Below are 14870 nucleotides of genomic sequence, written 5' to 3'. Positions count from 1 at the left end.
AGTCTATTCATTAGCCTTTAAAAGTAACATTTTGCCTATGCACAGCATTTTGTGAGAATAAGCAGAGGAAATCTTTAGCTGTGGATTTTTAGAAGACAAAAGGAATTTTGGACAGTTTTGAGGCCTGGTTGCGGGGGGGGGGGACTTCGGGCCTAGGTGGGGTCACCTGTCCTCACCTCCTACACTCAAACTATCTGATGCGGGCGAAAGACATTCCCCCACCCTACAAAATGTGCCAGGGTCCTTGAAGCATCCCACCCAACCTGAGCTGTGAGTCACTGCAGACCAGCAGCTAACGGCTTGTGGACCAGCACCAGTTGGTGGACCACCACCTTGACTAGCAATGCTCTCGATGGCATTGAACTCCACTCCTATTAGCTTTAACTGATGCAAGTCATGAGTCCCACGAGGGACACAAATGTCTCCCTCTCCTAGGGTTTCAGGTTTTACAACAGTCTAGCATCAAACGAGCCATTTGCGCTGCACAGTTTGTAACTACAACCATATCTGCAACAAGATTTCCCTTTTTTCCACAACCACGAGACCAGCATCAAGTATTTTTTTATTCTTTTTTTCAAAAAAAAATATTTTTATTAAAGATTTTCTTGGTTTACAAAAGTACATGCCTTCTCTCTCTCTCTCTCTCTCTCTCTCTTTTGCGTAAGAATTTTTTATTATTCTTATTCTCAAACGGCGGCAGCAGCATAGCTGTCAACTTTCGGATTTGAAAATAAGGGATCAGCAGCCTCACCTGTCCCGGAGACAGTCTACGGGATATCTAACAATCCGGGATAGCAGAGGGAAACGGCGCTGAAATAAGGGGATTTCCCGCAAAAAAAGGGGAAGGTTGACAGCTATGGGCAGCAGCAGCGGCAGCAGCAGCAGTCGCCCTTCTCTCTTCCCTAGAGACGGTCCAGCGCCGAACTACATTTCCCATCATGCTCCATTTCCTCCCGCCCTCTTCCGGTCTCTGCGTTGCCGGAAGCCGTGAGGAGAGCCTGCGCAGCGCTTTCTTCACAACATCGTTCTGCGGAGGCCGGCGGGAGCGTGTGCATCAGGGGGTCCCTCAGCTGCTTGGCGGCCATGGCGCTGAACAGGAACCATTCCGAGGGGGGCGGTGTCATTGTCAATAACAGCGAAAGGTGAGCGGGTGCGGCAGCTGTGTGTGTGTGTGTGGACGGCACTTGGCCGCTTCTGTTCCCTTACAACGTTGTGTGTGTGTGTGTGTGTGTGTGTGTGTGTACCTCGGGTTACATACGCTTCAGGTTACAGACTCTGCTAACCCAGAAATAGTACCTCGGGTTAAGAACTTTGCTTCAGGATGAGAACAGAAATCGCGGCGCGGCAGCAGCAGGAGGCCCCATTAGCTTAAGTGGTGCTTCAGGTTAAGAACAGTTTCAGGTTAAGTACGGACCTCCGGAACGAATTAAGTACGTAACCTGAGGTACCACCGTGTATATATGCCGTGTATAGCGCTGCGTCTGATGGGGGTCGCCCCGCCCAGGGGCGGGGCAGCAAATGTTTACCTTCCCATTTCGCTCGGCCCGTCCGTCTTTTCTTCCTTTCTCTGGAAATCTTAAAACACTGAATCCTGTTGGGGGATTCAGCCATCGGCACCTTTACTGCTGCTCTCTGGATTAAAGGAAGAAGTTTGCGACTGTTTCCCCAACCCTTTGGACGAGTGGGGGGGGGGGGAGAGAGGACTAATACATAAACTAGGGCAGCGAGGGGTCCTTGGGAAGCTCGCTAACCCGATGTGTTTTGTCTCTGCTCCAAAGCATACCTGCTAGTTGGAGGTCTGCTACAGTGCCTGAGTACTGAGCTTCCACCCTTGACACAAATCTATAAATCAATGGAGTCTAGGATGGTGTTTTGAAAGCATTTTTGCTCCCAGTGATTTGTGGTGACTATTTCTGTAAATTGGTTTAGGGGAACCTCTAGAAATTCTGTTGGACTTCAACTTCCATTGTCCTTGACTGGGACTGCTGGGAGTCTTGTCAACATTGGGAGGGCCGTAGCATCCTCATCCTTGCTGTCAGTTAACCATGCGTTATGTGAAATAATATTTCCTCTTGTCTATTTTGAACACGCCACAGCTTAATCTCTCTGTCCTGAGCCTTTAGCATTTTGAAGGAAGGAGAGACAACACTTTCCCCCCTCTATTTTCACAAGTTCATTAATGTTCCTTCCGAGGTTTCGCAGTTGAGGGTTTGCAGTTGTTTCTCTCTAAGATTCAGGTTCCCTTCTAATTGGGATTGATTGCTAAACCACTCTGAGAATTGTGTGAGAGGAATAAAGGTCTCCTAACAACTTTCAGCAGCTTAACAAATTACAGTTCCCAGGATTTTTTGGAGGAAGTCAGGACTTTTTAAAGTGATGTAGTGCTTTAAATGCATAGTGCAAATGGGACCAATGAGTAGTTGGTATCCACAGCCAGGTAGTAGATCCAGGATGCTGGAGGGCAGGAACGCGAGAATATGCAGTTTCATAATATTTGGTTGTTTAGAAAGTTGACATTACCTGTGAGTTCATGGGCATCTAGCAGAAGGCGCTACCCTCTACCACTCTCACATTTTTGTTCTGCCCTTTTGTAATTAAGTGTCTTGGTTACTCCTCATATTGGATTTCACAACTTTGTCATGTCTGTAGATAAGATTTCACAGCCTTTGCTCATCTTCTCCAGGTGTGGAAGTAATTAATGCTGAGCTCTAATCTTCCACAGTAGGAAATTAAATTCCAAGGTTGCTGTTGCCTCTTGCTAGTACCAGTTTATGTAATGGGAATACTGCAGAAGGAGCAATCACATTTGGTGCTTCATACACTTCTGCTGTAGGAGTGAATCTATTCTTTAGAAACCCCGAGGTTTAAATTATTAAGGCATAGTATAAAGGGATTACAGCTACAAGTGAAACTAGCAACTGAAAGGCTTACAGATGCCATCTTTGTACTGGTACAGTATTGCAGAAACATTTTCAAGGAGGTGTTTTCCCCTATCCTCTCCTCACTATTATTTTCCTTCCACCTCCTGCTGCTCCCTGTATTTGTAGCAAAATGCTGTGGGGCAGCAACTGCCTGTCACAGCACAAATATGGATGAAGAGCAGCACTGCACCCTGGAGATGGCAGCACACACACATGGGTATATCAACAATTTCCTCTGTGTATGTTTTTCTTCCTGAAACAGTTGGCAGAGTTTGTTGCAGGGTATATAAATGTGCTGCAGATGGTGGTGGCCAAAGACAATGGAGGGATGGAACAGGAGCATATTTGGAAGAGCAGAAATGAGATGGTGAAAATTCACCTGCCTAGAGCCCTATTATATGATTTATTAACTGAACATTGCAGAGCAGTTTATACACCATCATCAGTTTTGCAGGTTCCTACAATGTTAGACAATGCTAATGACAGTACCTCCCCTCTTTCAAACTATATAGTCACAGTGTTTCCTAACAGTCATGTAGATGAGTAGGGGTCCAGTGGGACTTGAAGTGATCTTTGTGTTCATATTGCATAAACTGGATACAGTGGTACCTCGGGTTAAGTACTTAATTCGTTCCGGAGGTCTGTACTTAACCTGAAACTGTTCTTAACCTGAAGCACCACTTTAGCTAATGGGGCCTCCCGCTGCTGCTGCCGTGCCGCTGGAGCACGATTTCTCTTCTCATCCTGAAGCAAAGTTCTTAACCCGAGGTACTACTTCTGGTTTAGCGGAGTCTGTAACCTGAAGCGTATGTAACCTGAAGCACCTTGGTACCACTGTACACTGAAATGGCTCATAAAATCACCACCACCACAAAAAGCCATGTGGAATTCCCACACTGTATGTAGGCCCTTCTTGATAAGATATTGCCTCTTGGGACATGTAAAATATGGAGTGAACAAAAGTTGCCATTGCAAGTTGAATAGTTCTGGCAGTGTCATGGCCCTGTTCAGGAGTTCAGCCTGATCACTGGAGAGCTAAATATGTATAGAATAATGGATGTGTGGTGACTCTGCCTCCCACATTCTCTTCATGCCAGGTGCACCCCCCGCCCCGACTTTTTAGTGTAAAGGTTTGAATGCAGTTAAGCTGAATGCAGTTAGAAGCCTCTGTTAGATCAGGAATCCTGATTGTACAGGATTCCTGATTGTGTGGAAGCTCTTAACCACATTCAGCTGAACATGGTTAGATGCCCCCTTCATATGGTTATTTTTGGGGTGGAAGGGGGGTACATCCGATGTGCTGAGTACATCGGCTGTGGGGCCAGTACATGTACCAACCAACGAGGGCTCCTGTGCACACTTAGCCCTCCTGTGTTCAATCTGAACAGCTGAATATGAGTCAAGGATACCGGCTTTGCTGTTGCTATGCCTCTTATGCTAATTAAATTTTGTGTCAGTTTTGTGTTCACTCTCCTATTTCTTTTTGTTCAACCCAACAGACAATCACCATGTTTAGTAACATGGACATATTGCATATGGGTTTCACTTGGTGAATGAGGCTGGGTGATGATCTGAAATTTGTCAAACCCCACGTTATCTAACCTATAGAGAAATCATTACTAAAGAGTGAATCCGTGTACCAAACACCTCTTTTTGTGTGTGTATAGCATCTTGATGACCTACGATCACATTGAAATGACATTCCATGATATGGAACACATGCCGGATGCATTCAAAGGGACCAAGAAAGGCAGTGTCTTCATGACCCCATATCGAGTAAGTTGGCAAACATGTATTTGGTATGTAAAATTCTAATATGAAGAGTGAAGAATATAGAAACAGACCACATGATTCTTCAGTGCTTGTATTCCTCTGAAGCTCCATGATGAATTGACGTTTTGAATCCCAGCTAGCTATCTGAAATATCTTTACTTGTGAAGCCAAGCATATTGATGCAAAGAAGTAGGAGGGTTGGATGGAGAGGAGTAGATATGATGATTATGATGATGGTGATAAATTTAATTTCTTATTTGCCCTTTTCCACATGGTCCCAGGGTGGGGAGGGTGAGTGGCTCCTGTTACTTGGAAGTACCGTGAGAGGTGGATTTTTCCAGGGCTACGCATGTTCACGTAATAAATCCATTAACCTTCTGGGGGGTGCTACGAAAGTTTCTGGAAAGAGGTGAGCAACAATGGTAGCTTATGTGTGTTTCTGAAATGCATTGCTGCATCGTAGTATCAGTTGAATGAATGGCTTGGCTATTGTTCTAATGAATACATGACCTGTGAAAGCATTTTGAAAGCCCACTTTAGTTTTTCAGTAAGATGGCTTTTTATTCTGATGCTAAATGTACCTTTTAAAGGAGATGTATTCTTTTTGCCTGCAGATTATCTTTGTGTCTAAAGGAAAAGATGCAATGCAGTCTTTCATGATGCCCTTTTATTTGATGAAAGAATGTGAGATTAAACAACCTGTTTTTGGAGCAAATTACATCAAGGGGGAAGTGAAAGCAGAGGCAGGAGGTGAGTATCATACCAAAGCCATTGTGTTTGGGGATGCATTCAGTTTCTGACCTGAATTAGAAAGTTAAGAACTAGCAAAGAATTTGGATTCTTATGGACCACATGACAGCTTTATTACCAGCAACCAACTTCTCTTAAGAGCGTAAGAATTGCAGTGCTGGATCTGATCAAACAGCATTTATTCCAGCATTCATCTTCACCACTGTCCAGTCAGATGCTCCGGAATCTGATGATTCTGCACCAGTTTAAACATGGTGGTTTATATTTTTAGCTATGAATTTTTCTAAATCTGTTTTTAAAACTTTGTGTGCTTGGGTAGCCACTACAGTATCTTCTGCTAGTAAAATCCTTAAGAGCAGTCATGCTCTGTGTCAAAAGATACTTAATATGCTTGCATCCTGAACCTTATGTTAAAGTTAAAGGTAAAGGGACCCCTGACCATTAGGTTCAGTCGTGACTGACTCTGGGGTTGCGGCGCTCATCTTGCTTTACTGGCCAAGGGAGCCAGTGTACAGCTTCCGGGTCATGTGGCCAGTATGACTAAGCATACTGAATCATAGAGTTGGAATAGACCACAAGGGCCATCGAGTCCAACCCCCTGCCAAGCAGGAGTATTTATCTACTTGCACTTTGACGTGCTTTCGAACTGCTAGGTTGGCAGGAGCAGGGACCGAGCAATGGGAGCTCACCCCATCGTGGGGATTAGACGACCCCAAGTTGCAGTATTAAGAGAGTGGATAATTGTATGGGAGCACCCCCTCCCCTCGGCCTTCAGAACTTCCTGTAAAGAATTCACTGAACCCCCACATTTCTTCCTGTCCTGTTCTCGTCATTCTTTATCCTAGTCCTTGCCAAAAGTATTAGTTCTATGAAAAACCAAATATTGTATGTCTAGAAGTACATGCCAGAACTGCAATATTGATTGTTTTAATCTGTCCAGTTAGGTCTTTAGGGAGAGTTGGGATTACCTTTGCAGAAATGGTTTCTAACTTTACTCGCAAGCAGTTGAGCTCAACTAGGTATCGTCGAAAAAGTTCAAAATTCAATGTGTCAAAACTCTTTTTCAGTAACAAAACTGTAAGGAAAATTTTGTCCCATTCCTTCTCTACCTTTGTACTTCTAATAAAGCAGGATGTCACAGGAAAAAATGAGCTCATGCTCCACTTTGCAGATAATAAAACTAAATCAGACAAATTATTTTATCTATTTAGCATCCTTAAATGGCTCACAATGATCAGCAGTCCAGGTCCCAGAGGATTTAAGAAAGACAATTGAGCTATAACTTTATCTTGGCTGTAGCCTTATCTCTTTTGCCTATGTAACTCTATTTCTTCATTTCAAACCTCAAACTTAATTCACTAAAAAGCAATTGAGCAGCATTTGCTTCTGTACAGCATGAGAGAGGCTTTTGCCAAAAGTTAGATTAGCAATCTTCCATCCCACTCTGACTTCTGTCATTCTTACAATGTATTAAAAGGCGGCAATTCTAAAGACACTTCCCCAGAACAGTTCCCTTTCATGAATATATTTCCTCCACACATACTTGTGTCTCAAGTTTAATAGACACTTAGTCACATGTAGTGTATTGTCAGCAGTGGCCTGGATGATATAATCTGTTTGTTTCTAAAATGGGAAGTTCTATTATCATTAATTTTATTTCTATAAACAAAGAGATCTTTTGTGAGCCTTATGATATACTTCCCATTTAATTTCTTGTCAAATGATTATAATTCCAGACTGATCTGTAGCTAGCTAGTGAGGAGAGTTGTAGAGTCTTAGCAAATTGAATTTGCCCTTGCTGACTCAGAATAAATCTAATCTTGTTGATATTTAAGGTTGGCAGACAGAATTTTGTTGTCCTTTGTTGTCCTTTAACCACATTCTAAGGGATGTGTTTCAAATTCATGTACCTTTCAGTCTTTTGACTCCACTCAGCTCGCAATCTTCTTAAGGACCTAAGATGAGATAAAAGCCAAGTTACGTTTTGCATCCAGAAAATTGCATCTCTACTTTTATGATAAATTACATAAATCAGAGATGGGTGGTTTTTGCTTTTAAACCATTTTTATTACCAGCAAATTTCCAGCTTGATAAAAACAAATATTACAAGCCATTCTTTCATATACAAAAGACATATACAAAAGAATATCAACTCTTTACATCAGAAAAGTGCATTACTTTGTCTCAAGGCAAATCAAAGAGAAACAAATCTTTATGTTTGGATACTGAATAATACTTGCTTTATAGAACAGCCTGATAACAGATAAAGTGGTACCTCTGGTTGCGAATGTGATCCGTTCCGGAAGCCTGTTTGCAACCTGAAAAGAATGCAACCCGCGTCTGTGTGTCTGCGCACACACGGGTCATGATTTGCCGCTTCTGTGCATGATGTCATTTTGCGTGTCTGCACATTTGCGAGTGGCGAAACCCAGAAGTAACCTGTACCGGTACTTCCGGGTCGCCGCGGGACGCAACCTGAAGCAAAAGTAACATGAGGTATGACTGTACTCCTATTCCATCCTTACAGTTTATTTTACCTTTTCCCTAGGAGGTTGGGAAGGATCCACAACTTTCAAAATGACGTTCTCTGCAGGAGGTGCCATTGAATTTGGACAGCGTATGTTGCAAGTAGCATCTCAAGGTACTCACTGTTTTTGGTAAAAGAAGCCAGTTCCGCTAAATATAGTCTGAATATATTTTGCTGAAAAGAAGGTGTGTGTGTGTGTGTGTGTGTTGGACAGAAAGGCAGAGAGAGAGAAGAGAGAGAGAAATTAGAATATAGCTGAGTGATTTACCGTATTTTTCGCCCTATAGGGCACACCGGCCCATAGGGCACACCTAGTTTGGGGGGGGGATAAAGGAAAAATTGTTTATTTCCCCCCCAGGCGCGGGGCTGGGGCGGGGGAAGCCCGAGCTTTCCCCAACCCCAGCCCCCAGAACAGGCTGCTATCCGCAAGCCTCCTGAAGCCTGGAGAGCGAGAGGGGTCGGTGCGCACAACTAAACGACTAAACAACAACAAAGTTTCAGCTTTTCATTGACCCTATTTGCAAAAAACAAAACCACTCTTGGTATTCAGTATCTCAAAGACACTCCATTATGTGTGGCACTAGGCAGGCACAATAGATGCTTTCACACCTGACCTAGTCCCTCAAACAGGATTTCTCTCCTCCACCCTAGCTCATTGCCATTAATGACCTGTTGTTCCTTATACCCGCTGATTATCAAAGGACATTCCAAAGTCCTTCCAACTCCCTAATATGCATTGCTGCCTTTTTCCTCAACATCTTTTTCAGTCAGCCGCTCCTGCTGTTTCCCAATTCTTCCAAATGGCTGATAGTTATGGGAGCTGGGTCTCCTTCCATGTCTCCTTCCTTGGCTTATTTGCTCAGTGAAGCATTTCTTCTTGTCATCTTTCCCTCCATCCCCACCTGAGAGGTGCATGAACACTAGGCATCAGGCCAGACAATTTGCATTGCTGAATATTTCCTCTTTTCCTACTGCACCAGACTCCTCATGCCAACTAAGATTTCTGTACAGCGCGTGCTCCGAACTCATTAAGATTTCATGGTGGTGTTGTAAGATATGGCAAGCCGTATAATTTATTCCTCTCACCCACTGCAGATTTCTTATTATAGTAGCGAGTTTCAAATTTGTTGAAGTTGGTGCCCTATAGTGTTTTTGGCTGATCATAATTTCCTTTCCTTTGTTTTGCAGCCTCAAGGGGTGAGGTCCCCAATGGAGCCTATGGTTACTCATACATGCCAAATGGGGGCTATACCTTCCCACCGCTTGCTGCCAATGGGATATACCCTACTCCTTCGGGGTATCCATATCCTCCACCACCTCCAGGTGAGTACTGAAAGTGGAACCTCTAGTTAAATTATTATTTTTTTAAAATTGAAAATGAGAGAAAAGAATAGAGCTCATGTGCTTTGTCTTGATTTCTGGCTACTCCCTTGTTAAATGTGGGCCACTTTTGTTTTGCTTGAAAGCACTTACTTTTAATAACTACAGAGTTCCCACAGACAACTCAGCCTTTTCCTAGTACTTTCCATACTGATGAGTGTCTTCAGATGCCATGAGGTAGTTATCATGGCATAAGGTGGTCATCATGCTGTGAAGTAACTTTGAACTTGGCATTTTATCTGCCATAACTTGCCAGGCACAATACAGAAAAATGGTTTGCTGATGACAGGGTTGAATCTGACACACTCTTCCTCTCAGATTCCCTGTTTTTAATACTATAGACATTGTTTTAAAATATGTTATATCAGCTAGAAGGTATATGGTTTAGTGATGCATTACAAAACTCTCTCTGCAAACACTTTATTCTTCCTTGGAGCAGAATTGTATCCTGGTCCCCCAATGGATGAAGCCATGGGATACATGCAGCTTCCTCCCCCTCCCTATCCAGGGCCCATGGAACCGCCTGTCAGTGGTCCAGACCTTCCTTCGACTCCAGCAGGTAAGAGAGGTGCCAGGATGGCTGCATCAGATATCCTCTGAACAGTAACATATCTGTAAAGGCCCTTCAAGCCTGGATTCAGCAGGATTCACTAGACTTTAAAGCAGCCTGAATAATGTTTATTTAGCTTCTCCTTGCAAACCTCCTAAAAGGGGGGGGGGTGTGTTTTGGAGAGCAAAACTTTAAAGGGCATCTTTCTAAAAATGGTACAGTTGTGGTTTCATGTTAAACATCATGTTCTAACTCCAGAGCTAGCACAATCTGTTTACAAAGAAATGATTGTTTCCTCGCTGCCAACTTTGCAAATGCAATTAATGCAATAAGGGAAAATAGAGGTTTTCTTCTACATTTTGGGTCATCAGGAAAAAACACAGCAGCTGCTCCATCAGACGAGCCAGGCAAGGGTTGAACTTTGTTTACCATAGCAACGACATAGAATAACATGGATATAATAACAGCACAAGCTTTGCTTATTTGGTGTCACTGTGTAATACAGATTAAACAAGAACTACACACAGAGAGAGAAGGTTTTGTAGGAATTTTTGAGGGCTGAAAAAGATGCAGATCTGTGTCACCACTGAGGAGTTGCAAAATGGCAGAGAGCGCTTAGTTTACAGTGACAGGTGGGAGGTAGTTACTTAAACCTTTTCTCTCCCACTGTGTTCATCCCTGTAATCCCCCTTTCTCCCTCCTCCTCCACCAACACTTCCATCTCCTGACAAATGCTTCAGAATCCAGGCTGGGAAACAAGGTTGTTGGGGGAAGAATTTAGCACTGCACTTCTGGCCTGCCACTCCTCTACTTCAAATTGCACCCTCCTTCTGCCACTTTGCAGCTGTTTGGCAATGATTCAACTCTCCAAACTGGAATCTGTCGCAGATTTCTCATTTGGCTCTTAGGACAGAACTGCTGTTATACAATCACAGATCTTGCAGCAGATTCCTACAGTGGGTCTGAGTTTGATGCTTGGCGATCGGTACTTTACAAAAAAAAAAGCAGTTTACAAAAAGAACCAAACAATAAGATGACAAGTTAGAGCAGTTAAAAACAAATATTTAAAACATCAACAAATAAAAATCAATGAATGGCAAACTAAAAACAGATTAAGCAAGCACCAGCATTCAATATAGATGGCTAGGCTTATCTAAACAAAAAATGTTTTTATCAGGCACTGAAAAAAGGAAGTGAAGGTGCCTGACTTACGTCAGTAGGCAGGGAGCCTCACCTGAGAGGCTGCAATCGCAATGCTGATCCTACCTAACCCATGATGTTTTCCTTCCAGCTGAAGCCAAGGCTGCGGAAGCTGCTGCAAGTGCTTATTACAACCCAGGCAACCCACACAACGTCTACATGCCAATGGTATGCTTTGCACCTTGCCCTGCATGTCACTGCAGTCTTAGAAAGGAAGGGAAGGTTGGGCACATAATATTCCATCTTGCTCTCGGCATCTCTTCCAGCCATATTATACTGTTGGTAAATAAGACAAATTAATGTGGGTGCAGCAGTCAAAGAGTAGGAGAGGGCAAGGGATGCATTGAGGATTTTGTGAAATAGATCCTGGTGGCAAAAAAAGAGCGGGACTTGTTTCCCACTGTAGGGCAGCCTTCTCTGATGTGGTTCCCTCCAGCAGTTTTGGGCGGCAACTCACATCACCCTTGACCAAGAACTATTAATCCTGCCTGGGGCTGATACAGTAGTCCAGCATCACCTGGAAGGTGCAAGGTTGGCAATGGTTCTTTAGTTCAATACAAGAAATGTCCGTGTAAATTCAAGAAGACGTTTCATATATTCTCATAACTCGTTAATCACTTGAATAGTACTCTTGATGCAAGAAGAACTTTGCAGTCTTCATAGTGCTCCTTAGTGAGTTTATTGTAGAGCAGAGGTTGTTTTGGAGTTTGCAAGCTTAACAATATTTATTTACCTCAGGGCTGGGAAACTTCTGGGGGGGCACGTGCCAGTGGTGAATGGAGCTACAGCCAAAAGCAAGTACCAGGGGAGAGATGGATTGCTGTTGCCAGAGGTCTGACCTGATTGCTTAGAGGGGGCTCCCCGCTCTTCCTCCTTTTGTGCAGTCTGTTTCAGCTCCACCCCCTGCATCCTAATAAAATTTGGCCACATACAGCCCTCAGACCACAGGTTCACCAACCTTGATTTACATATTTGAGTGCTCTGAAGTAGTAAATTGGATTGCTCCTTCACGGTTGGCATTGTTTATGAGGTAATGAACTGAAGTTAATTCACACAATCTCTCTCCCTGTCTCTCATTTTAGGACCAGCCTCCTCCTCCTCCTTACTTTCCTCCAGAGGACAAGAAAACCCAGTAAACAGCCACCATACACTGCTTCATTTTTGCCATTTGGCTAAATGTTGATTAGGGATATGACAATGGTAAGGACCATTTAACCTCCCTCTCGTACACGTAACTCCCACAAACAGCAGTGGTAGATACGTGCGACATTAGAAAAGAGATCTAACATTTTCCCGGATTGTCACATATAGAACTAAAAATATATTGTTTTCTTCTGTATGGTTCTTTCTCCATGTTGATGATATAATGGAGAAAGAGTTTTGTTCTTCCTCTCCCATCCCATCTTTCAACTGTCCTGGAGAATGTTCCTTCCTGAACAAAGACCACTTAAACCGAAAACTTAACCAACAGCTATTGAATTAGATAGGTGTTGACACTCTGACTGTGTTGACCAGCTCTTTCGTGGTGATGCTTCAGAAGAAAATCAACTTTGTGATCTACCAGACAATCCTTAGTTGCATGAACCCCCACTATGTTGCGACCAAGGAAGTGCACTGATCTCTTGACAAGATCATCTGGTTGTATTTGGACACTGGACTCTTCTGCCATTTCTTCCGCAAGATGCATGTATGGTGGAATGTATGCATCGTCTTTTAATTTTGAGCATTCCTGTTGAGTCACTTATGCATCTTGGTTCTTTTCTTTCATACAACAACAACAAAACATTGGCTGCAGAGTTCTGGCAGTAAAACATCATACCTCTATGGTAAACTTGGTAATTTATTTGACCATGCGGTTTGATCAGTTACCTAAACACTAATACCATCTTAGCAGCTGAAAGCATTTCTAGGGAAGAAGATGGCTCGTATTTTGATCTATTTATTTAATTAGTTTTGTTTGATTTTATTTACTTGTTTTTTATCCCTAGCATTCTGAACATGTTTTAATCTGAGGCAAAGCATTTCCCCTTTGGTTGCTTATGCTCAAAAGCCATTAATTCAACTCAAAGAGGTAGAGAAAGATCACCTTCTGGACTGGGGATAACTTAGATGATGTCTAAACTGACAGATGGGGAAATAAGAAAAGCTTCTTGGAGTTTTCTGCATCTTCTGTTTCCTTTCTGAGGCACAATATTAGCAATTGGTTTTGAATAGCAGTAGCCCTTTGATGCACGGAGCATAGCAGACTCCCAAAGATCTCAGAAACCCATTTACTGGAATATTTGGAATTTGATATATACTGACAGAGCTGTATGACCCAGCATGCATGTGTTACCAGAAATCTGTTTCATTAGCATCACTTGTGACTTACACCAGAATAAAATCAGAATCTGATTTGTACAAAAATCTTCCCTCTTTCCCTGTAATCTGTGACACAGAGGAAGTGCTTCAAATCATGGCTCTCTCAAATGCTAACTAACTGAGCCCATGCAGAAAACCTGGGGCATCTGTTCACAATTGCTTTGATCCTGGGTATCCGGCAGTGTTTGAGACCACCCTAGTTAACTCCAGCTTTGTGCACATTGCGACACTGTTCCACTTAGCAAGGGATGCCAACTGCTTCTTGTTGTCGTTGCTGCAGAGATGTCCCAAGGAAAAACACAGGTAGTATCTGTGGCCAAAATTATGGCAAAGTAGGATGGCTTAACTGCATGCCTCTGCAGTGCTTGATTTGTGCTCCCCTGACTTAGCTGTCTGTTTCGTTTTGAATAACATTCCTGACCTTGTGATTTATGCCAGGGGGTGGAAGTGCAAACTTGTTTAGTCTTTAAAACGTCCCTATTTGCATTTATTGCAGTTACCGCACTATGCTGCAAAATTGAGTGACAGCCAAGTGGATGAGAATCTTGAGTTTCTGTAGGAATCAAATTTAGTTTGTGTGCTTTTTTGAACAGTGGGAAAGGTGTTTCTTGCAGGAGCTCAAAAAACACCCTGTACTAATGAAGCTTGCTGAGATAGTAGGTGTGTGATGCCCCAGATAGGCAAAGCCCATTTCTGGAGTCCTTAGTTTGAATTTTCAAATGCTTTCTAGCTGACAAGTGATGTTAATGCGTGTGCACGCCCCCTTCCCATCTAATGCACTGACTTTTTTCTAGAATTGGTATTTAAACTGCAGTGATGTAAAGAAATGATTATTTAAAGAATTGTATTTTGGGGAAGTTCTATCGATACCTTATGGATGTGAAGTGGGTCTTCTGAATGCAAGGCTGACTTTTGATTTGCTCAAGACTGTGAAGTAAAGATAACTTACAACAACTCTCTGTGACTCATTGTGACTGCATATTTGGGTGGGCAGCTGTTTTGCTGTGGTGAAATCACCTTCGCAGGTTTCAGATGGAAGAGTCACTTTACAAATAAAGCCTGGGTTGCTTGTGCAGGGTGATTCTCTTTCTGTGTCTTCCACTGATTTCTGCCACAACTGAAACGGAGTTAGTTAATTCCATCAGACCTTGTTTAAATAAATTGCATGGTTTTAGATATTCTTGCAGAAGCCAGCTAAAAAAGAATTTGCATAAATGTATTCACAACTCAAGTGGAACACAATAAAGTGTATCATTTTTTCTGGATTTGCTTAACTATTTCACTGGGTGTCTTTTAACTTGGACTGTCAACAAACCTTCTACCATTGAGATACCGAGCACTCCCAAGTTCATTCCCCTGTCAAAGTCTCTCAGCACACAGAGTGCTCTTCTCCCTGAACACTCCTGTT

General features: G+C 42.9%; 1 protein-coding gene across 1 annotated transcript; it reads left to right on the top strand.

Moving 5' to 3' along the window:
- Positions 1-983: 983 nt before the first annotated feature.
- Positions 984-14727, top strand: WBP2 (WW domain binding protein 2). Its single transcript, XM_082213147.1, has 8 exons — positions 984-1142; positions 4589-4697; positions 5309-5444; positions 7993-8085; positions 9160-9294; positions 9791-9910; positions 11193-11269; positions 12184-14727. The coding sequence occupies exons 1-8, from the start codon at positions 1084-1086 to the stop codon at positions 12235-12237; spliced, it is 783 nt and encodes a 260-aa protein (XP_082069273.1). The 5' UTR covers positions 984-1083; the 3' UTR covers positions 12238-14727.
- The last annotated feature ends 143 nt before the right edge of the window (positions 14728-14870 follow it).

Source organism: Podarcis vaucheri, assembly GCF_965113315.1.
Source record: "Podarcis vaucheri genome assembly, chromosome: 2".
Lineage (NCBI taxonomy): Eukaryota > Metazoa > Chordata > Lepidosauria > Squamata > Lacertidae > Podarcis > Podarcis vaucheri.
The sequence above is the reverse complement of the archived record's forward strand: the minus strand, read 5'-3'. Positions and strand labels throughout refer to the sequence as shown.

Coding starts and splice junctions, on each gene's coding strand:
- WBP2 (XM_082213147.1), top strand. CDS start 1,084: ATGGCGCTGAACAGGAACCATTCCGAGGGGGGCGGTGTCATTGTCAAT. Junction 1,143..4,588: donor ATTGTCAATAACAGCGAAAG/GTGAGCGGGTGC, acceptor GTGTGTGTATAG/CATCTTGATGACCTACGATC. Junction 8,086..9,159: donor GTTGCAAGTAGCATCTCAAG/GTACTCACTGTT, acceptor TTTGTTTTGCAG/CCTCAAGGGGTGAGGTCCCC.